At 52.0% G+C, this 22,419-nt stretch overlaps 1 protein-coding gene across 7 annotated transcripts in view; it reads left to right on the forward strand.

Moving 5' to 3' along the window:
• Positions 1 to 2,782: 2,782 nt before the first annotated feature.
• Positions 2,783 to 22,419, forward strand: part of CADPS (calcium dependent secretion activator) — a 221,161-nt gene continuing 201,524 nt past the window's right edge. For all 7 annotated transcript variants that reach the window (XM_054838539.1, XM_054838544.1, XM_054838540.1 and 4 more), the window contains exon 1: positions 2,783 to 3,284. In XM_054838539.1, the coding sequence (XP_054694514.1) occupies positions 2,913 to 3,284 (372 nt within the window). In that variant the 5' untranslated portion in view covers positions 2,783 to 2,912. The remainder of the gene's footprint in view (positions 3,285 to 22,419) is intronic.

The following is a 22,419-nucleotide window of genomic DNA, read 5'->3' on the forward strand; positions in this document are numbered from 1 at the left end:
AAAAATAAGAGAACTTTGCTGGGGAAAATATCTTTGAGATGTTCCCATCACCCTTGTGGCAGTCATCCTTGCGTTAGTCATGTTAGGACATGTGCCAGGCAAAATGGCACTAGGAGGTGCTGTGTGACCTGTCCCCATTGCAGCACAACTACATGACGTGCCCCCTGGGTGACGAGGGGTAGTGGCATCACAGCAATGATTCACAGATTCACAGATTGGTAGTGGCACATTTGTTGGTTTGGGGAGGTAATAAATCGGAAGGCATGAAGTGAAATGATACTGAGGAAGGCTGAGAGGCTGAAAAACCTTTTCCTAACCTCACTTGGGCCAGCCCCTGTATCCCAACACCACACCACGTGTCCATTCCTTTCCCAGACTGATGGGAAGATGCAGATGTAGGAAAATGCCCCGTGCTGCCAGCCGTCCTTGCCGTCCTGCCCTGCAGCTGGCGTTGCCGCTCGCACAGCAAGCTGCCCACCAGCGCCAGCACCACGCGCTCAGCTCACGCTGTTTATCCCCAAATGCCAGCCGGGCTGCGGGTTGTCCCGGTAGATTGCTGGGGTGGCTTGTGCCGGCTTTCATCAGCCTGTGGGTTGGATCGACAGTCCTGGCAGCAGCTCCAGAGAAACTGGGCAATAAAGGACTGTCTCTGGAGGTGGTCTCAGATGAAAGCAATAGCCAGGCAGAGCAAGCTGTGTGGCTGTTCCAGCTTTAGACATCTCCAGTCCGATGTGCAGTATTTATTTGACTTGCTGACCATGCTCTTGCAGAAAGTGCAGCGTTGCTTTCCAAGAGTTGCCAGTGATGCAAACAAGATGGGTGTGAAGGTGGAACAGGGCTGGGGCTGCGTTTGCCTAGTGTGTCAGTGCATGTCAGCACCTGGCACTTGCAGGAGCCCATCCACACCCCGGGGGTCCAGGGCTCCCCCGCAGCTGGCACCCTTGCAGGGGAGAGGGCTCAGGGCTGTGCAAAGGGCAGCGGTTGTGCCTTGCAGAGCTCACCCTGCGGCCTGGGCAGGACACCCTCCTGGGGACTGGTCCCAAGAAGACCGAGCCATGGATGTCCCCATGCAGTGCCAGGGGCGTGAGGCTCTGAATCCCAGCCTTTTGAACCAATTCCCAATGGGGAGCACAGGGAAAACTTTGCTTACAGGAACTGTAAGAAGTTAGCTCTTCCCCGCAGAGAGCTCAGCATCTCCAGGGCTTCTTGCACTGCGGGCAGGACACACACTGCAGCATGCAGAGCCGCAGGGCTGCAGCCAGCCACTGGCCCCCCTCGTGCTGCCAGTGTCCCCGCAGGAGAAGGGGGTCCCACGGACGTGGCATCGAGCCCCACCAGTGAGCACGGCAGTTCCTGCACGCAGCCCCGCGGGGCATGTGGGGCGGCACAGCTCCAGCAGGAAAGGCTTACTGAAATGGGGAAAGCCATTCTTCCCTCTCTGAGCCAATTTTTCAGCTGCTTCTCGTGACTTTCGGAAATGCAGGGCCCTGAAGTTTTTCCAGACTCATCTGCTATGCTGAGCTTTTAATTAGAAGTAGGCAAGGAGCTCAGAAAGCCCAGCTGATGTGAAAATCCTGAAACACGTGGTCTGAAGCAGCACCCACCTCCCCTCCTGTGAGCTAATCTCTCAGCCCCATCGCCAGGAATCGCTGTTTACCTATTCTCCCCAAAAGTGAAACAAACATTTATTAACATGTATAACAGGTGACAGGTATTTTGACATTTACAAAAGAAGCACTGCTAATTGAGCAGAAAAAACCCAAACCTTGAAAACACCCACCCACCACAAATACACACGTACGTGCAAATGAAGTCTCAATCAGATCTGAAAATCACTGAAAATTAAAATACTGAACACACATGATGTCTTCACTGATTCATCCCTCAGAGCTGCTCCCGAAGTCCTCAGCTCACTCCAGGTAATCTTCAAAGCAGAAGACCACGATATCATTACACATGTAACAATTAGTGACTCAGGTGAAATATTTATTAACAGTATCACTTTTCAATTAAGACTTTTAGCTCCATCAAGGTGCAAGAAGAGCTGGATGGCAGAGAGCGAACTTGTCGAGGGCCTCAAGTCTGCAGGGGTTTGTGTGGCTCACGGGGCTGTAGGGACATGTTGGTGCCTGTGTGGTGCTGTGGGGACATGGAGGACATGGCGGTGTGGTGTCTGTATGGGGCTGTGGGGACATGGGGGACATGGTGGTGTGGTGTCTGTGTGGTGCTGTGGGGACATGGAGGACATGGCGGTGTGGTGTCTGTGTGGTGCTCTGGGGACATGGAGGACACGGCGGTGTGGTGTCTGTGTGGTGCTCTGGGGACATGGAGGACACGGCGGTGTGGTGTCTGTGTGGTGCTGTGGGGACATGGAGGACATGGCGGTGTGGTGTCTGTATGCGGCTGTGGGGACATGGGGGACACGGAGGACACAGCTGTGTGGTGGCCGTGTGGGACTGCGGGGACACCGGGCGACAGCAGTGTCTGTGAGGACACCAAGAACAACGTGGTGTCTGCGTGTGGCCGTGGGGACACCGAGGCCACGGCGGTGCCCCGGCGGGAGCACCCGCCCAACACCCCGTACCCCGCGGCGCTCCCGAAGCGACGACCATGGCGGCGGCCCCGGCTCCCCGCCGGCCCCAGCGGGCATGCGCGGCTGCGCCGCTCTCTCGCGCTCGTTCTCTCCCTCGCCCCCCCGCCGTGCCGCCGCCGTGCAGCACCGCGGCCAGCGCCCGCGCGCGCGGGGTGGGGCGGGGCGAGGGCGAGGGCGGGGCGGCGCGGGGGCGCGCGCGGGCGCGGCGGCGAGCGGAGCGGGAGCCGAAGCCGGAGCCGAAGCCGGACGGAGCCGCGGCGAGCGGAGTCAGCGCAGCCCAGAGCCGGCCCGGCCCCGGCCGAGCCCAGCCGCCGCCGCGATGCTGGACCCGTCGTCCAGTGAGGAGGAGTCGGAGGAGCTGGTGGAGGAGGAGAGCGGGAAGGAGCCGCTGGCGCCCGCCGCGGCGCGGCTCTCGCCCAGCCGCCCCGGCGAGGGCCCGGGAGGCGGCGGCGGTGCCGGCGGTGGCAGCGGCGGGGGGCTCCAGCCGGGCGGGCGCGGCGGCGGCGCGGCGCGGCCCGCCAGCCCCAGCCCCTCGGTGGCCAGCGAGAAGGAGAAGGACGAGCTGGAGCGGCTGCAGCGGGAGGAGGAGGAGAGGAAGAGGAAGCTGCAGCTCTACGTCTTCGTCATGCGCTGCATCGCCTACCCCTTCAACGCCAAGCAGCCCACCGACATGGCCCGCCGGCAGCAGAAGGTACCGCCGCGCGGGCTGCCCTGCCCGGCCCGGCCCGGCCCGGCCCTGCCCGGCCTCCCCTGCCCGCGCCCTGCCCGGCAGCTCCCCTGCCTGCACCCCCGTCACCCACCCCCTGGCTGCTCCCTGCCTGCCCCTGTCCTCCTACCCCCCAGCAGCAACCTTCCTGCCTGCTCTCTGCCTGTCTACCCCCGGCCTGCTCCCCTAACTGCCCTTCTGCCCCCTGCTTACCCACCCCCCTGCAGCTCCCCTAAATACCCTCCAGCTCGCATCCCTGCCTGCTCCTCTGCCTCTCCTCCTGCCCCCGTGCCTCCATCCCTCTCCCCAGCAGCCCCGTGCAGCCGCTCCCCAGGCCCGCAGCTGCCCGGGCACCCCAAGGGCAATCCTGGTGCAGGGCACCTTGGGCCCGCACGGGTGGGCTTTGCAGGCAAGAGTCCCGTCCTGGGGCACGGGGAAGCCCCCTGCCCTCAGCCACCCCTCCATGCTGCTCCCAGCCATGGTCTCTCACACGGAGCTGGCGTGCTGACATATGGCATTGCTCCTAGTTACGCAACATCGGGGTTTGGGAAGTTTGGGATGTTGGCCATCTAAAGGTTGTCAAAAGGAGAGAAATGGGCTACGTTGCTGGAAAACACCAGGTGTGTGCCCTTGCCTCCTGCAAAGGGACTCTGCAACTCTGTGCTTGCTGCAAAGTTCGCTTAACTGGGAGTGCCAGCACTGACTTGGGGAGTTACCGAGTCTCATTTCAACTTCTTGCAAGTGTTTATGCGTGGCGAGCTCCCCGACGCTGGCTCCCTGGCAAAATGTGGCAGCAGAGCATTGCGATGAACTCGCTGCCACAATCCTGACTCTTCGTCCTCGAGTGCGTCACCGCGGCAGGGCCATGCGCTGCTCCAGGCAGAGGCAGGGCAGGAGCCCTTCACCTGGGCTCCCCATCCCATCTTGGAGCTCGTTTCTCCGCTGGGGCACGAGCTCATGGGCCAGGGCAGAAATTAAGTTTCTCTGGGATGGGGACATGGGTGCCTTTCGGTGAAATGCAGCCAACTTTTTCCCTGTAGCAGCCAGAGTTAGGTCCGTGATGGGATGTAGCTGTCTGGAACACTAGCCAATTTTTTTCCCCATTTTTCACTTGAGTTTCTTAGACTGCAGTTTTAGCCTTGATACCTTTCTGTGTTCAAAAATGACCTTTACAAATCAGGCAGGCTCCTGGATGTATTGATGCAAACGACATTCAGTTCTGCTACACCACAGGACTATTATTAGTCATTGCAACATACGGAGGTAGGAAAGTGTATCCGTACTGCGTGTAGTTTAAAGGCAATATAGGACAATCTGGTGTTGCTGGAAGGTTGAATGATCTGCTTTTGTTTGCTGAGCAAAGTGCATAGCTGAAAATATAGCTAGGTTTGGAGATTATTTAACATATATTTTTGCCTACAACACTTTTCAACAGATTGTGGATTTTCAAAGTTGTCTTGGCTTTTGTTTCCTGTGCAACTTCTTTGTGTTAGAAAAAGAGGATGGAATTTAAGTAATTGCTAGTTTTGCAGAAATTAAACAAGCAAGCCCTACAACTCTTTCTCACATAAAAGTGAACTGAGATTGAAAAGGAGTTTTTCCAAAGGAGCAGGCAGCATCTTAGTGGTCCGGAGAAGAGTGGCTGGGAAGAAGGGTGATTCATAGTCCCTGAAATCAAAATACTGCACTGTGAAGGGACAGAAAGAGGGGAGGGAAAGAGAAAAGGGGGGAATAAAGTGCAGATGAAACAAAGAAATGAGGAGTAATGAGAAAGATGATAAACTGGCGGCAATACTTGAGGGAATAGGGAAGTTATACAGGATCTTGGGAGGAAATAATCCTTTCTTTGTGAAATGAAGAACATAGGGAAATGCGTCTGGCTTATATATACAAATAGCTAAAATAAGTGTGTCTTGAGGGCTTACCGTCTCCCCTCAAACTTAGCAGTGAGATGGAATTGGGAAAGCTAAATTTAACTTGACAACACACGTCAAATTGAATTCACCCTTTTAAAGGCGAATTCATTCTGGGTTTTGGTCTTCTGTATATCCCTATATTCAGTTGGCATGCAGGTTCCTGGGAGTAAATCCTTGCCCTTTTTCCTTAGCCAAGCCCAGAGTTTGTTGCTGGACTTCATGTGCTCCTCTGCTTTCCTCGCACATCCCTCTGGGAAAGCCCACCCTTCCTTTCCTGGCTTGAGGGGACCAGAGGGTGAAGGTGTGGGACTTGTTCCCCCTTGGACACCGAGCTTCTGTCATGGTGGCTCTGCCAGGTTGAATGCTCTCTGTGGGGACTTTGTGTATTGGTGGGCCTTCGGTAATGATGGAAATACCAGATGCTTCAAGACTTACCAGGGTGGAGCAAATGCATTTTGCTTCTCAGGGGAAAGGTGGGAGAAAACCAAGTTTTGGTGCTGCTCTGATGGGAGCTGTTGCCTCAGTTTCCTCATCAGCAGAGGGGAGATAAATTGCTTCCTTCTCCATGTGCCATTTGCCTGTCCACCCTCACAGCCTGCCGTTTGCAAGGGAAGGGTTTCATCCTGGGAGAAACAGGAAGCAGAAACCCCCCAAGTGTTGTGTTTTGCAGTCCCTGCGCTGCACGGAGCCGGCACACAGCACTGTGTTCCCACTCTCCTGTCAGTGCCGGATGGAGAGGCTGTAGAGGGAGGTGTTTGGTCCATTGCACACTTGGGCACCCTGGAGATGTGAGGGCCTCGCTCTGCTGATCTGCCCGCTGCAGTCGCTGCCTGCAGGCAGGATGCCTGGGAGCCTTGCTGGGGCTCTGCCGAGGTATGGGGACCAGCCAGGCTTCACGCAGGGCTGCTCAGACCCCACGCCTGCATCAGGGAGGTGCCCAGCAGCCACTGCAGATGTGCTTTGGTGGAGCTGTGGAGCAGCGAGGGCTGGTGACCTGTCCCCAGCCCCATTCAGCAGGTCCTGCCTGGCACTGGAAGAAGGAGGAGGATGAGGTCCGGCTTCACCTGGCTCTCCGCAGTAGCACGGGAGATGCTGCCACCTCCGAGCACAGCCCAAGCAGGGTGACCGTGGCTTTGCAGGTGAGGCTGTTGCCCTGCAGAGCGGTTGCCTGGCTGGGTTACCTGATGAGAGCCAGCCCATCTCCACCGGAGGACCGCAGGGCCTGAGAAGGGCTGCATTGTGTGCAGCCCCTGCCAAGCTCCCAGAGCCCGGGCTGCTTCTGTAGCTTCATCATCATCTTTGCAATTTTCTCAGAAAAGAAAGCATTGGTTTTGTTGCAGTCACTGCACTGAAGTTCTTGCCTGGGCTGAAGATCCCCGTGGTACCCACCCCCCAAGGTGTGTAATCCTCCTTCTTTGATCCTGCAGCGCTGCTGTATCAGAGCTGGCTGGTACCCTGAGCCCCAGGGGCTGCACGTTACCGTGGTGTGATGCACAGGCACCGCAGGTACCGGTTATGTAGCAGCATGCCTCTGTGTAGTGCTCGGGAGCTGGAAAATGCAGCCTGGTGTTTTACAGCGCTCATGAACCACCTTGGAATAAAGGGAAGTGTGTACTTAACGTACTGTTGCAACAGAAAGATAATTACATGTGGTTTGATAAATTATAATGTATATGAGAGCGAAGAGAGCAGTGGAAATGTGTGAATGGATGGCATAGCCGGGTATATACTGCACGTGGGCATGACAGCATTGCGTGTTTACACCAGTAACAAACTCTGTTTTGGATTTCAAGATGAATTCAAGCAAATGCCACTCAGAGCTGGTATTTTCTGATCCTGACATGCCAGGAATTTCAGCAACAGAGTAAAAACTGGTTTTTAGATTGGTGTGTTTGAGCCTGCACCTCTGCTTAAGGTTTATCTTGACGTTTATGTGGTAAGGCTTCACTTGAGTAACTACACATCTGTGATGTCTACCTGTAAGTTCTTTTATTTACATCTCACTAGCATTGTTTCCTAAGGAAAAAAAAAAAAAGAGGCTTATTTAGATACCCGCCTGTGCTGTCTTACTTCCCGCTTGGATTTCTTTTTTTAAACCACTTCTGAATTCCAGGCACATTTGACAGGCAGACAGTGGTCTGCAAGATACTTGTCCCTTAAAAGCCTGATGAAAACGGGCAGATCTGTATTTATCTCCTACCCCAGGTGGGAGGAAGGTGGCAGTGTGCGGGCAGCCCTTACTAGACGCTGGGGAATCTGAGCAAAAGACCTACTGAATGTGCGGCCTGGGAAGAAAAGCTCAGCTCCCATCAGAGCTCGCACCTTGCTGGACACCAGAGGCTCCTGCTTCGCAACGCAGCTCAGGAGGAAAGCGGCTTTGCCTGTTCTGTTGCTCTCAGTACAATGTGTTTTAGTACTGCAGATGGCACTTAGCTTGGTAATTGCTTGCCCAGGATGTATTTAGTCTTTTCTTTAGCTCATGCTGACTTGTTGGAAGTAGAGTTGAGACAACTGGCTGCACTCTGTGCCTTTCCCTGCTTGAACCCAACTGTCTGAAGCCTTTGGGAGGAGAGCTCAGCCGGTGGCCTGGGGAAGCCAGGCCACGTGTATGTCTCTGTAGTGATGCAGACCAAGCACCCTTGGATGTGGGTTATACCTCTTGCAAAATACCTGCAAAGCACGGCAGCCAAAAGGCACAGCGCAGCCCAGGAATCAGCATTGGCTCATTCAAAATAGCATAAACTGGGAGATCTTCTTCTGGATTATTACCAGCCCCTTGAAAACATTTGTTATGAAAGGGGCAGCAGGAGGAACTCGTTAGGAGAAAAAAGGTGGAGAGCATGTTAGGTCAGGTATCATTGCAGTTGTAGTTGCCATCACCTGTTTTCCATCACTACTTTTCATCCCCGCAGAATGAGGGAGCAGGCAGGTGGCACGCAGGAGAGTAAATCAGTTCCCAGTGGGATAAATGTGGAATGAGAAAAGTTCCAGCTTAGTTTCAGATTACCGGAGCTACTCTTGGGAGAAATGGCTTGTGATTTGGGTCCTTGTGTAAGCCTGTGGAATGACGTCGGGTGCATTAGAAAATTCTCTGTCAAATTCAGCAAAGCACTTAAGCTTGTGCTTTGCTGAATGGTGATTGATTTAAGCATGGTGCTTAATGCAGGACAGTTGTGAAGGATCAGAAACTCTGTTAAATCAGTTACGATGTGTCTTAAAATACCAAATTTCTGCTGTTTTGGCATGCATGCAGATGCTGCAACAGTTAGGAACATAGCAAAGCTAGTGCAGCCTTCCAAATAGTCATGTACTTCTTCCTTGTCCTGGGTTGGGTTATTACTCTCACGCCATATTTACAGAAGTTCTGTCTTTAAAATCACCAACGTGTTGTTCTTCTGGGACAGACCATGACTCAGGTGATGTTGGGACTTGTTTTAGCAGCTTTCTGCTGGAGGAACTGTGATTTTATGGTCAGATTCTGCCCTGCTGCCCCCAAGAAACCCTTGCAAGGGTGGTTTTCTCAGCTCTGCAAGAGAGGAGAGGTAAAGGATGATGCTCTACTTGTTTTCTGTCTGTTCCTCAATTGCTCTCTAGTGCTGTTTAAGGAGGAGATGCAAGGTCCAGGCAGGTCTCAAGCGTGAGCTGGACCCCACACACAGCTCTGTAGTTGCAGTAGAGCTCAACACCATCTAGGCAGGGCTTGCAAGATGGTTGTTAGAGCTATGCCCGTAGAGGCCTGGAAGAGTAGTTGGGGGCTGCCTTGGCTGCTGAGCTGGCTCGGCGTGGGCACTGGCCACCACCACCACCAGATGAGAGCTGTGCGTGCGGCTGGGCTCTCAGCTAGGGTCGCTCCCGGGTCAGCTCTGTGCCAACCCCACAGTGAAGGTGAGCCTGCTGCTTGGAGAGCATTGCCACGGGGAAGGAGGTCTGGCACGTCTGACGTGTGGTGTTCCATAGCAGCGTGGAGTGCAGAGTGTGATCGTTGCACTCAAATTGTCTGGAATCTGCAGAAAAATATTATTTTCAGTTAAAACACTTATCATTTATTTTGCCAGTGCCTTATCTTAATTTAATTCTAGCAGATATTAAATATTTGTCATACTTTGGCTATTTATATACTTGCAGTTTATTGAATTGGGAAGCAGGTAATTAAATAGGCTCTGTGCTTGGTCTTTGGCTGTTGTAAAACTTTGCAGTTCCTGATCTGTCACCCAACAATTCAGTTATTGTGGGTGGCACCTCTCGGGCCACAGGTGTTGTGAACTAAGAGTGGCAAAGACTCATCAGATAGTACAGCTCCAACCCGTGCTAAAGCCCGTCGTTTGCAAAAGGTTTTATTTATGGCCTTGCTCTGCGTAGTCTAGACGCTCTCCCTGAAGCACTTTGCCTCTTGCACAACTTGTAATTCCTTCTGCTGAATGATGAGTCACTTGTTCTCCGTTCACCTAAGTGGGAAGCGGTCAGCAAGTCATTTCCCTATGTAATTTTTTGTTAGCTGGAGAGTATTTAATTTGGTTTGAGTGTGGTTTAGCAGTAGGAACCCAGCCGTCACAATGCTGGTACTAGCAGTGTGTGTATACAAACCCCTTACAGCTACTGCTGATGCTTTAGTCTAGTGGGCTATAAGGTAAACATCCTCTTTCTATTTAATTATGTAAACCCAATTAATATGTTAAGACCAATCAATATGGAATAATCAATAAAGGTGTTGCTTGGTTGGGGTGGTGTGAATTCAGATAGAGGCTTCAGCAGTGCCAGGGTTTCACCCACAAAGTGATCTCTAGGAGCCACGTATATTTTAGTGTGTCTTTAAAACGAAGACTAATTAAAACAGTAGGGTTCCCTTAAAACACCAGACAAGGGGACCTTCCCTGGTGGTGAGGAGACCCCCTTCTATTGTCACCCAGAAGGATGGATGACTCCTCAGAGGTGGGGTTGATGGGTGGCCCCTCAAAGGTCTTGCCTTTCTGGAAAGAGAGCAGGGTGAGGTGCAAGAGAAGGTGACCCCTCACTCCCCAGCTCTCGGAGAGCTTGGTGCAGGTATAGGAAGACAAGCAGAGCTCACCTCCTCACCTTGCCTGCTCCACACAGCAAGTGGGTCAGAGTTGGGCCACCCTTCTTGCAGGGCATGCTTTGAAGACCAGCAGCAGTGTCCAGCTATATCTTCATGAGCATGAGAGAGAGGAGATGCAAGAGGTGGCATGTTCCTGGGGAGTTTGCCTGTGTTGTTACCCTGTAGGTACTGAAAAAAATACATGGACCATCCTAACCTGGCGCTTGCTTTGGAAGAAGTTATTTGTGGGTACAGGATACTTGACTTGCTTTGACTGGCTTTTATCCTGGATTGAGTGAGCATCATTCTTAAAACCAGGCATAAGCGCAGTTGCAGAGTGTTTGATGTGAATGTGTACACTTGGTGTTTGAAAAGGTGCTTTTAGTGATAATATTTGGTATTGTTTGTCTGTGATTCAGGCTGATAAAGTCAGATGTTTTCTAGAATTTAAACACCTGAGTCAAAATGTCATGCAAATGTTTATTCAGCTTGGGGTAAGCGATGCCAGTTTTGTAGTTGTCATAGTTCAAAACTGTCTGTCTCACAGTAAGGTTGGGAGCTTGGACTTTTAATAGTGTGAGGTATATAATGACCCTTGTGAGGGGACATTAGTACAGGCCACCTCCAGCCTGGAGGGGCTGGAAAACTACCCCAACACACAACTCAATGACTTGAGCCATGTGCTTCAGGGACAGTCGTGTGACCGTGACTGCTCGAATGCTGAGCATCTGCCCATACTCAAATGTTAGTGTTTGATGAAGAAACTTAATGAAATCTAGATTTAGCCATGTTTTTCCTAGCCCAAAAAGTGTGTGGGTTTAATGGTGGTGCTGCAGTGTTTATCTTTGGGGACTGGAGATGTGGAACTCCACTGACTTTGGGCCGATGCCACAGCGCATTTGTACAAATACCCTGGCTAACAGGGCTGCCTGCTAATGGTCCAGCAGTGGCCTTTCATGATCTCGTGTGCTGAATTAGGGTGATGTTCACCCAAGGGCAGGATGCTCTTTATCTTCAGAATATGGTGAGAAAATCTTCAGGTCTACCTTTGTCTGTAGACCTCCTGTTTCAATCTCTTACTTCCTTTTTGTGTGAGATTTACATCCATACTCGATGATTTAGGATGAGCACTGGCTATGAACTGGATCTGGTCCTGTACAAGCATGGAGCAGAGTGACCCCATTCCTGGAAGCCCATCGCCTGCTGTTTGATTTCAGCCTGGGGAAGGATCCTGGGGGGGCGGGCGGGGGGAAACTCAATAAACTCTTTTGCAGTGGAAAAGAAGCACTCATTGTAGATGATGTTGTTGCCTAGTGTACTTCTGCAGGAGAAAGAAGCCCTGCATCCAGAGCAGCTGCAGCACCACGGCGTGCAGAGGCTCAGCTCGCTCCCTCAGAGTGGGGCTAAAAGAGAGTGGTTTTGCTCCTGATTGCCTGTCTGGCACAGGGGAGGAAAGTAACAGGGAGGAGAGGCCCATTTCCAGACTCACGCTCTGAGGAACTACTGATAGAAGAAGCTATTTGTTAAGAAATGTCTTATTGAAACAATTTCACACATTGCCTTGTGAAGAGCATCAGCAGTGTCTGCTATAGCATCTGAATTTGATCCTGAGCACCCGCTGAGCTGGAGAGGATGACGCTGGGAGTTTGCGGATCCTGTAAGTTTGTAGTAAGCGCTGATGTTTATGAGTCGCAATGTGTGTTTGCAATCGATGAAGCGTGTGGGGCACACCGACTCCTGTAGGAAGCGATTCTCCCATCCCTGGGGAATTTATCATGTTACCAGTCCAGGTGATGCTAAGTTGGTGCTGGCCTGAGATACAGAAGGCTGTGCGGGGTGCAGGATTTTACCATCCTAACATAGCCTTGCCCACCTCCATATCTTGGGGAGCAGTCCCTCGCTTTCCTTGTGCGTCTCAGAGAGAGGTGAGTGTGTGTGCACGAGGGTGGTTTTGGAGCCTGGGGGGGCACAGCCGACATAGAAGGCTCTGTCTGGGAGCAGGAGGGGACAGGCTGGCCCTGCTATCTGCCTGGCTGGTGGCACCCTGGTGAGATAAAGGGACTGGGGTTTGATATTTGGCTGTTGGAGGAAATGTGAACTGGTGTTCCTAAATACAGCACTGCGCTCACTGGAGTGAGATACAATGTTAGTTCAACAAGGAGACGGGTTTGGGGTCAAAACCTTGTTTTTCCCTCCTGTATAAGGAATGCATTTTTCTGTACGTGTCCTCACTGGCCCTTCTACCACCCATCTCATTTCCAACAGGACTCATGCTTTGCTTGGAAACAAACATCCCAAGGAGAGATTCGGGGCAACCCTGTCCAGCCAGTTGGCCAAGCGATACAAAATACTGCAAAGGTGCTTTGGGAGGAGGTTTCTGGGCTCACTCTGGCCAACCTTGGCACGTGGCTGGTGCAGGTTGCTGTGGAAGGGAGATGTTCCTCCGTGAGCAGCTGGCCAGCTGCAGCCCGTGTGCTGTTCAGTGCTCCCCTTGGATGTCCCTGTCTGATCAGCGGGGGCCGGGAAGGAGAGGGGGTTCAGACATTACGCTTTAGGCCCAAAAAATATCGGATGATTTGGGGGGAATTAAGTGAAGCTGTTCAGAAGTTCTGTTGGGACTGCTGTTGATGCTGACAGGGAATAGCTTTTGCAAGGAGGGGGTTTCACTTGGCCTGGTGTGCTATGGGCAGGGTCAGCTGCTCTCGCACCTCAGCAGCAGAGGATTTAGGCAGCTGGGAGGTGATGCAGGCATCGCACAAGAACAACATCAAGCAAAAGGCAAATTTTCTCCAAGATGCCAAATGTCCTTTTCTGGTTCAGCAAGAGGGCACAAATGCTTTGTGTATTGCACACGCTGAGTTAGCTTTCGTTGCCTACACCCCTAGATTTCCGCTCCCTCCTAGCAGACTGCTCCCACCCATCTTGCAACCAGAGACGACAGACTCATCGCTATCTCAGAAGGAAGCTAATGGGGTGACGCAGCAGGAGCCAGCTGCTTTGCTACCTGCATGGTGACAATGCAAGGATGAAGGAAGGACACAGCCAGCACTTCTTCAGCCATGGGCAAGGCTGCGTGACCTGCCAGCAGCGCGTGCCACAAAAACCAGCGCTGTACCTCCCACCCCTGGCACTGCAGACCACCCTCTGCCAGGGAGACCTTTAGGCAGAAGCCATCTGCTGCCGTTATCTGGGGACGTGCAGCTGTCTGAGCTGCACGGGGTTGGTTTTTGGTGCATAGCCAAGAGCTAGCTGGAGTTAGGACTGCGGAGACTTTGTGTGTGCTCAGTCATTCGCGAGGGCAGAGCAGCTCCCGAGCGTGAATCGATGCCGATGCTCCGCGGTGGGAAGGAGCGGGGAGCTGGGAAGGGCACCGGGCCTGGCTGAGGGAGTTTGGGGCTGGGAAGTGACAGCTTTCTTGGGCCTTTGGTGCTTCAGTCTGCAGAGTTTCCCCCTCCAGAAGGGTATCTGCGAAGGAGCCGGGGCAGGGAGGAGGGATTGCTCGCAGCTCTGGCACGTGGCTGTGTTTTCCATCTCCCATTTGCTTTGCAGCAGGTATGGCCCGGGGCCCGGCAGGAGTGGTGGGGAAGAGTACTCTTCTAGCCTCTAGCTGTCTCGAGAGAACTGATGTCCTCTAAAAACCTGAGTTGATCATGCAGTGGTGGTTTACATTGGCCAGGGATCTGCTCGGTGCGATTTCTGTTTGTTGGTGGGTTCCCTGGACTTCAGTGGTGCCTTCTGCTCTTAAATGTGTCGGTCGCGATGCTGCAAAGACCCTGCCCCTACCTTCAGCTGGGGTCTTGTGGGTTTTGCCTCCTCTGAGGGCTCCTTCTGCCCCGGGAGCTCTCGTGGCACATTCCCCCACAGCCTGAGCAGTGTGCCTGCGATTTACTCCAGCCTAGCTGGCCTAGAAAGGGCAGGCTGGGTAGGGAACGGCAGCAGAGAGCTTTTTCTTTAAACAGCAGGCTAGCTGCTTGCGCTGGCTACCATGAGCCTGTATTAACAAGACATGGGCATCCCCTGAGGGGTTACACCAGCCCAGCGGAGAGGGTTGCATGTCTGCGGAGTGGTCGTGCTCCTCGCTGCAGAGCAGAGCGAGCACACCTGAGGCACAGGTAGGAAACAGAAAGAGCACGCTGGTGGCAGCCTGAGGAGCGTTGCTCAAGTGGGTTTGGCATTGCAATCCCACTTTTAAACCTCTCTTTTTGCTTGCTGTTAAATGCTGTTACAGGTGCGTGTGTGCACATGCTCGTGCAAGGGTTATGAGCTGAGCAGGGCAGGATCTCCATGGGTGCTGGAGAGTCTCTTCATCAATAGTGGCAGCCACTGAACCGCCTGGACTGCAGTGCCACACACATTGCTGGCTGGCATAAAATGGATGTTTCTTTCTAAGGCTATTTCACATCGCTGCTCCTGAACTTTTGTTTGGAGTTCCTCAAGCTCAGACCTCGGAAGCCTCCATTGTAAAGCTCCTACTTGGTGCATATTTTATGCAGAAGGATGTGTGTGATAGAAATTCTTCCTGTAATCTCATCTCTCTGTAAACTCTCTTCTCTCAGCTTCTGTCTCACACCGGAATATTCCTGTCTGTGCAGAAGTCACCCCAAAAGTGAATCAAATCCTGCTGAGCGGGACAGTCTTCCCACCACCTATTTATAGTGTGTGCAATTACCCTCCATGCATCTCAGAACTCTAATTGCCTTTTTATTGCTGTTTAGCAGTGTGTTAAAGGTTTTTGAATGCTCATGCCTTGTTTTCTCATTAGCTCTATTTATTCCTCCTTTGGCTCCCTTCCTCAACCTCATCAAATTTAGCATCTTCTCCTTGCCTTTGGGGCCTTGGGCAGCTCTGCCACTTCTTACCTCTTCTCCCGTGTCCTTTCTCGTGTGGTTGCTCCGGATGCTCTGTGTTCCCCAGTCTCACTCTGACGTGCTGTCGGGGCCCATCTCCTGGAAGGGGCTCTGTGGTGCCCTGCCAGTGGTCCCTTGGCTGGGCAGCATGGCTCAGACAAGATGCCTTGGTGTCTCCTAAGGCAGCTGCCTTGCATCAGGCACAGGCAGGCTATCCAGGCACTTAGGGGCAAGTACATGATCTGGGATTGGGGAGCAATGGTTACAAGCCTGGAAAGGAGCTGGTAATAGGGACTGGGACTTGGTAAGCAAGGCAGGAGGCAGGTGGTGTGGCCTGAGGTCCCCTACTTGGATTTGTTTTGCCAGGGTGGCCCAGGAGCTGGCCCCCTCCGTGAGCAGGCTGTGACCGTACCAGGTGGGGAGGCAACCCGGACACCAATCCTGCACTCCTGCAGAGCCTTGCAGCTTGCTGGGGCATGTGGTGCAGGCACTGCCTTGCTGAAACCAGTGTGGTCCCAGTGGGGCTGGTTTGCTGCTGCAAAAAGCAGCTGTGCTCTTCTGGGAGCCCAGAGCTTTGTAATGGCACGGTGCTACTGCTGCGTCACCGGTGGTCCCTGCGTGGCGTGGCATGGCCCCTCTCTAAAGCCACAGTGTGTTGGGCTGGGGGCACGAACAACTGGTGTCACTGGGATTGCTTTTTCAGTGCTTCATGTGTGTCCTGTACCTGTTTTCACCTATCTGCTCTCTCTGATGGCCATGACAACGTGGGCTTTGTGCTTGTACGGCGCCTGGCACCCTGGGCGGATAACTGGGAGCAAGCAGTAGCCGGGGTTTGTCTCATATAGTCTCTGAGTGCCAAGTCCTTTTCAATGTTATTTGCTTTATGTTTTAGCCTTGTTGTGTGGCATTTCCATAGCTTGAATTAATCTAATTATCCCCCGAGGTGCTTGCTTGCTCACGGTTGTCCGGGACTTTATTGCCCTCCTCTTGTGTATCGAGGAGCCCACACAACTCTGAATCATCAGTAAATGTAATCATGGTGCTTGATGTTTGTTCTTCCAAGTCCATGATATATACAATAAATGAAACTGGTCTTAATACCAGTCTGTGCCTCCCCTTTCAGCACCTGTTATGTTCCAAACCACTTCCGAGCTGCGTATGGCCCTGCCACTCGATCCTAACAGCATTAGTATTGACCGGAGAAATTAATATTTTATGTAAAATTGGATCAAAAGCTTTCTCACCCTAAAGGTAATTTATGTCCAGAGTTTGCCCCCAGCAGCCTTAGCGCATCTGCTGAGTGTGGTGTCAGCTCGATGAGGACTTGGTGACCGGGCAGAGTGAAGTAGCCTGTGGCACTCTGCGGGTCATGGGCTCAGGACAGGTGAGTGCCCGGTGCTGCCAGCCTGCGTCGCTGCCAGCCTGCATCCCTGCCTGCGGCCAGCGTTTGCCTGCGGCCCGGTGGCACTTGCAACGTGGGCTGTGCAGCGCTGCCCTAAGTTGGCATCCTCGCCGGTGAGCTCCAGCCAAGCGTGGGGCTTATTAGTCAAGGAGCAAATTATTGAACTGAAACAGGGACCGGAACTCCCTGGTCTCAGAGGGGGTTTGCTCTTTCAGGTTCCTTGTGCTCTTGGGCAAAAGCAGAGGCAGAACTTGGCAGTTTGGGTGCTGGCTGGGGGCTTGGGTTTGCGCTGGGTTACAGGCTCAGCTCCCTGCTCGTTCCTTCACAAGCTCACACAATTCTCCAGATCTTTCTCAAGCTGCCATCAATAAAGAGGTGATGAAAATATTTCTCTTTCCTCCATAGAGCGCTAGACGATGGTGAGAGCTTATGAGATGGTGAGTTAATTGCTTAGTGCAGGATGTGTGCATCCCTGGGAGCGCTAGGACTGGACCTGGTGAGAGCGGCCATGCTGCAGCTCAGACACACACAGACACCGAGCATCCATGGGCTGCCCTTTCTGCGACTTGCTGTGTCCTCCGAGCAGCTTCTAGAGCTGCTCTCTCTTATAATAAGACAGTTAATAGCCCTGCATAATTCATGCTTACAAGTTGTACGCACTTGATGATAAAAGGAGCCGATGTTTAATTTACACATGTGGGGCTTCATATAGATCGTAACAACTCCATGCACAATAGCTGTGCACCGTTTCCTCCTCTCTGCATTTGGGAAGGCGGGCAGCAGACTGCCTGGTGTTTCCGTATGCAGGGAGTGCGTGGCTTGCCCGCAGCTTGCTCCTCAGTCATCTCCAGAGCTCGTCACGGGTGCTGCCATCCTTCAGGAGGGTGCAGCGGGGAGAATTGCACTGTAATGGAGAAGCAGGACAGGAAAATCTTCAGCCTTGATGCTCCTCTTTTCTCTTTCCTTTTAACGTTCTCAAACCCCAACTGCTGTATGAAAGAAAGGCGCTGAGCCTGGTTTTGCATTGCTGGAAGTCTGCAAAGCGAGGCTCTGCTCCAGACGGGTGCTCTCCAGATGCGTATGCATGCGCTCCGGCTGCCCTTGCTTAGGGCACTCTCAGTGCAAAGCACGGCCGAGTCCGAGGCTTCCAGATGTTTGTCCCGTGGTGATGGCTAAGGCTTGCAGGGACAAGCAAAGTGGGACCACCAAGGGAGGGACTTTGAAACTAGCGTAGCAGCTCAGCTGCCCCCCATTTAAGCCCATACAAGTGGGAGAAGAGTGAGACCCCTGATTCTTTCCTGTCAGCCAAATGCACAAGATTCAGTGGCCAGCAAGAAGCAGATGGCTTGTTATTTCTGTGCCCTTTTGTTTGATTGCTGCAGGTCTGGGAGGGAGTTAGAGCTGCTCCAGTAGTGTGGCAAATCGTCTCCATTTATCTTGTGGTGTTATGCCTCAGTGATGTCAGATGGTGTCTTTACATTGCGTATATATTCAGACTAAGCAAATCACAGTGTTTTTTCCATGAAAATTTAATGATGAAAGATGACACTATAAGTGATTTCTTCTTTTTTCCTTTAACCAATTGTTTCATTTGCTGTATAACCCTCACGCTAATGGTAATAATCTTTCCTTGCTGTGGCTCAGGAGAACAGATGTTCCTTTTGAATTTATTTTTTTTACCTAGACAGAATCTTTTTTTTTTTTTTTTTTTTACAGCTCTGATTACTTGCTTTGCAATGCTACGACCTATATTCAAGGTGAAACTTGTGATAAATATTTGCTTTGGGGAGGGAGGCACAACCATGTTTTTGAGAAGATTAAGTCCTGTCAGGCAGCAACCCTCATTTCAATTAGACGTCAAAATGCAAATCATCCAGGCTTCAGAGTATGTCAAGGTGAGAGTAGAAAGGACTTTAATCTATTCTGAGATTAAGTTGCCATCCTCATGTGCTTTAATTGTTCTTGGTCAATTATGCTGGCTGGGAATGGTGTGGGGGTAATTCAAAGTTGTATAGGAAAACCCTTTGATGATATTTTTGTCATGTGTTAAAAGGCTTGCTGGCTACACGTAGTACTTGCTTGTTCAAAGGACTATCATCCCTCAAATGATAGAAACAACTCTGAAAGTTGCAGCTGTAATGACAGCTCCCCTGATTTTAATAGCTCGATTATTATGTATTCATTTTTGCATGGGGTATTAGCATGTAAGTGGTGCGTGAGCCAGGCTGCGGCATGCCTGACATGGGCACAGGCTGCACTTTTGGGTTAGCATCTCTGCATCACGTTTGGGGGACATGTGGGGGCATGGTCTCCCCTCCGCCCTGCCTGCATCGCCCTGGGCAGCCCCAGCTGCTGGGGGTGCAGCGGCGGGTGCCCGGGGTATGCAGCATGAGGCCACGGGGTGGATGCAGAGGATGTCCCATGCTCTAAATGTTCCCATCTACCTGGTGATGCTGCTGGCTCCGTGTGTTTTGACCAGAAAAGCGATGGTAACAGCAAAACCCAGAAGACTGAGGCTGATGTCATGGAGGTGCATCCTGGTTTGGGCATCCTGTGCAGGGGGGTTTCTCTAGATTGCCTCTCTATGCTTTTGGTTAAATCAGCTTGTTTCATGGGAGGGATCTTAAAAAAATAGGCACTTTTTTAAAGCAAGAAAAAAAAAATCCAGCAAAGGCAGGGGCAACATGGGTGCTATGACCAGACTTCCCCAGCTGACCCGTGGGACCAGCCAGCCTGGTGTGACTGACCCTGGTCCCTGTCCCAGCCAAGAGCTGGGGTTGACCTGCCAAGACAGGGGAGCCCGTTGCAGGACGGCAGGGCATGGGAGCAGCCCCCCGCTCCTCGGAGCTGATGGCAGCTCCATTGGATGCCCCGTGGCACAGATGGGGCAGCGATGCTGAGCAGGGCCACAGCCAGAAGTTGCTGAGCATCTGCATCGCTAAATAGCAGGACTGGGGGTTTTCCCCACGATGCTGGTGCCGTTGGGAGAGATGGTGCCTGGAGCCAAGAGCACAGTTTGCTAAAGCAGAAAGGAGCACGTGAACCCTAGGACTTTGGGGACTGGAGGGAGGAATTGTTCACAGGGACACTTGGTATGAAGCGGGTAGGTGCTTGGGAGGCTTTTCTTCCCTTTGCTGACTTTGAAAGGGTGAATGAGAGCTCGGGTGGTAGGAAGGGTCTGAAATATATTCTTTCTCTCTGCTTGAAGAGATAAGTTGCATTTTCCAAAAATGTAAGGTAAATGAAAGATGATGTTTCTACTCTCGAGTCTTTCTCCTTTTCATATATCTGTTTCTCCTTCTGGCTTCTCAGCAAACATTAATGAAAAAATTGGGGGTGAGAACCAGCAAAAAACAACTTGTCCCTGTTGAAACCAAGTGTACAAGGTCATAGCTGTTTATGTAGCAATCTCACAGGACTTGAAAAATGTCCTTGGTGTCATCTTGTGCAATTTATCGGGGTGTTTATGGAGTCACAGCACTACTTTGCACCAGAGATGGCAACCATACGCTATGGTTGTACATCGTGCCTCTTTTTGTACCCAGCTTGGATGACTAAGATTTGTAGATACAAGGCTCATAAGCTCAATGAAAAAATAGCAAAAATGTGGATTATGCAGCTATTTTCATAGCAAAACACTTATTTATGGTTGCATGTAGACTTTGCACTAGAAAAACTGCTGTAGACAGAGAAGCTGTATAAATGTTCGTGTTCTTGGACCTTGCCTGAAAGGTGTTTGCAGGCACCCCACATCACCCCCTTCCTGGGAGAGCTGAGCAGCTGGCCGGTCCCCCGTGGCTGGCAGGTCTCCCCCAGCCCTGTGAGGTTGGGGGTGTTTTTGCAAGGCAGACCTGGGCATCGCTCTTGGGAGCTGCTGGGAGTCGGGGACCGAGCCGAGGTGGAAAGGGCTGCAAAGGGGGAGGCAGAGGCAAGGGAACAACCTTCTGCATCGTGCGGGCTGCTGCTGAATCACTGTTTACGCTGTTTCTGTACCTGCTGATTCGATGCATGGAAATAAGTTACCTCTATTTTTAGTTCTTACCTTGTGCATTCATGCACATGCACGCTGAAATTAGACTTTCTGTGATGGGAGCAGTTTCTTGCCTACACGAGGAAAATATTTCAGAGTTGTGGCACAGTAACGATTCCCAATTTCTTCCCTTCCTAACATCATCTGCACGAGGAGAGAGCACGGGAGAGCTGCTTGCTCTGTGTAGTCGTAAAGTACATGGAGTGGAGCTGAGTGCCTTAGAGCTGCCTCTCCCGTCAGCACCATCCAGCCACGGTCCTGTCCCGCACCTTCTGGCACCAGAATTGCGGCTGCCAAATTTTATTCCATATCCTTCTGGCTTCCCTTACCCTCTTCTTGAGAAGTGATTTGGTACCTGAATATGACCTATCAACAATTGCAGCAGGACCAGGGTGTTTTGGTTTGCTGCTTTCAGTTTTTACTCATCTGTGATTTCCTTTTCCTGTCTCATTGCTCATTGATGCTAGTGGAGCAATATCGAGCTCTATCAGCAGAGGACTAGGTCCCAAGATGAAACCAGCACATTTGTGTTGGCAGGAGTTGTGTGTTGGCTGTTACCTGCTGCTGCAGTTAATTGGGTTGTGAAAACAGGCGCCGCTTTTGCATACAAGCTGGGACATTGAGGTGAGGTAAAGCGCTTGACTTGTCAGTGGCAAAAAATCACATTGATTTCATTGGGGCCGAGATCTGGTTTACTTTAACTCTGCATGGAGCAGGAGTGCAAAGGTGGTTGCTGGTGGAATATTCCAGTGAAAGCAGTGCTTTCTCATCCTAGTGTATTGGGATTGACAATAGCATTTTAGGAAGAGAAGAAATGAAAAGTGCTCTGCTTTTAAATGGCTCTGTCATCCGCATGGCAGCACCTCTGTGTCACTCTGTCCTCAGCTGCTGCGACTTCAGCATCCAGCTGGGATTCCCTGGAACTGATGAGATTATTTGACTTAGTGATATTTTTTAGAAGATGCATTATTCCCTCTCTGGAGTCCTCCTGGTGCACAGGGCACTGGTCCCTGCCACCAGAAAGCCTGGGAACGGGGGCTGTTGTTCGAATGAGTGAAATGGCACGTATGTCGATAGCAAACTGGTGTGAGTGCTGTCCCCCATGTGTACAGGGAGCGTGACAAAAGGCTCGTCAGGATTCCTGCCTTAAAGTCCTGCATCCAAAACCTTAATGCTGTATTTGCATCCGTGATGTTCTTCCAACTGCCCTCTCAGGTTTGCTGTTGGAAGAAAGCAGTGGGGAGACCCTACTGCTCTTGAATGCTGAGTGAATTTCGGCATCGGCTGGTGGGAATCGCGGCTTTGACCCCAAGGTGTCTGTAGCTTTGGTTTCTGGGAAGCCTGGTTGCCAAACTGCCGTCTCCCAGCCGGTCTCGTGTCCTAAACCGCTTGCAGCAGACCCTGCAGCAGTCTTGCTTTCCTTACCCAGCTTGTTCAGAGAGTCGATAGCCAGAAACTATCGTTGCCTCCAAATTCAGAACTGTTTCTCAAATCGCCATTAAGTGTGCTGTGAGAGTTTGGGCTGGCCAGAAAGAATGACTTAGTCATTCTGGTACTCTCTCTGGCCCAGCAATGCCTGATGTATTTTGGCTCTTTTGCTGCCCTTTGTCATTACAGCACCCAGGTGCCCACACCCAGGAAAGCGCAGCATCCTTGTGAAACCCTTCCTGGGCGAGTTCCTCCCCTTGTTCCAGGGATATCAGGAATGAAGTAGTCACTTGCGTCGCTGCAGAATAGTTTTCTGCCTCTGGAGCCACACATGGAGCTGCTGCGCGTTCGCTCCTCACTGCACGCGTAGTCCCAGCTTTTTCCCGGTATGAAAAAGCCTGCTGAATTGTTTTGAAACTTCACAGCAGGAAAGAGCTTTGTTTC

This window comes from Grus americana, chromosome 11 (assembly GCF_028858705.1).
Source record: "Grus americana isolate bGruAme1 chromosome 11, bGruAme1.mat, whole genome shotgun sequence".
In the NCBI taxonomy this organism is placed as follows: Eukaryota; Metazoa; Chordata; class Aves; order Gruiformes; family Gruidae; genus Grus; species Grus americana.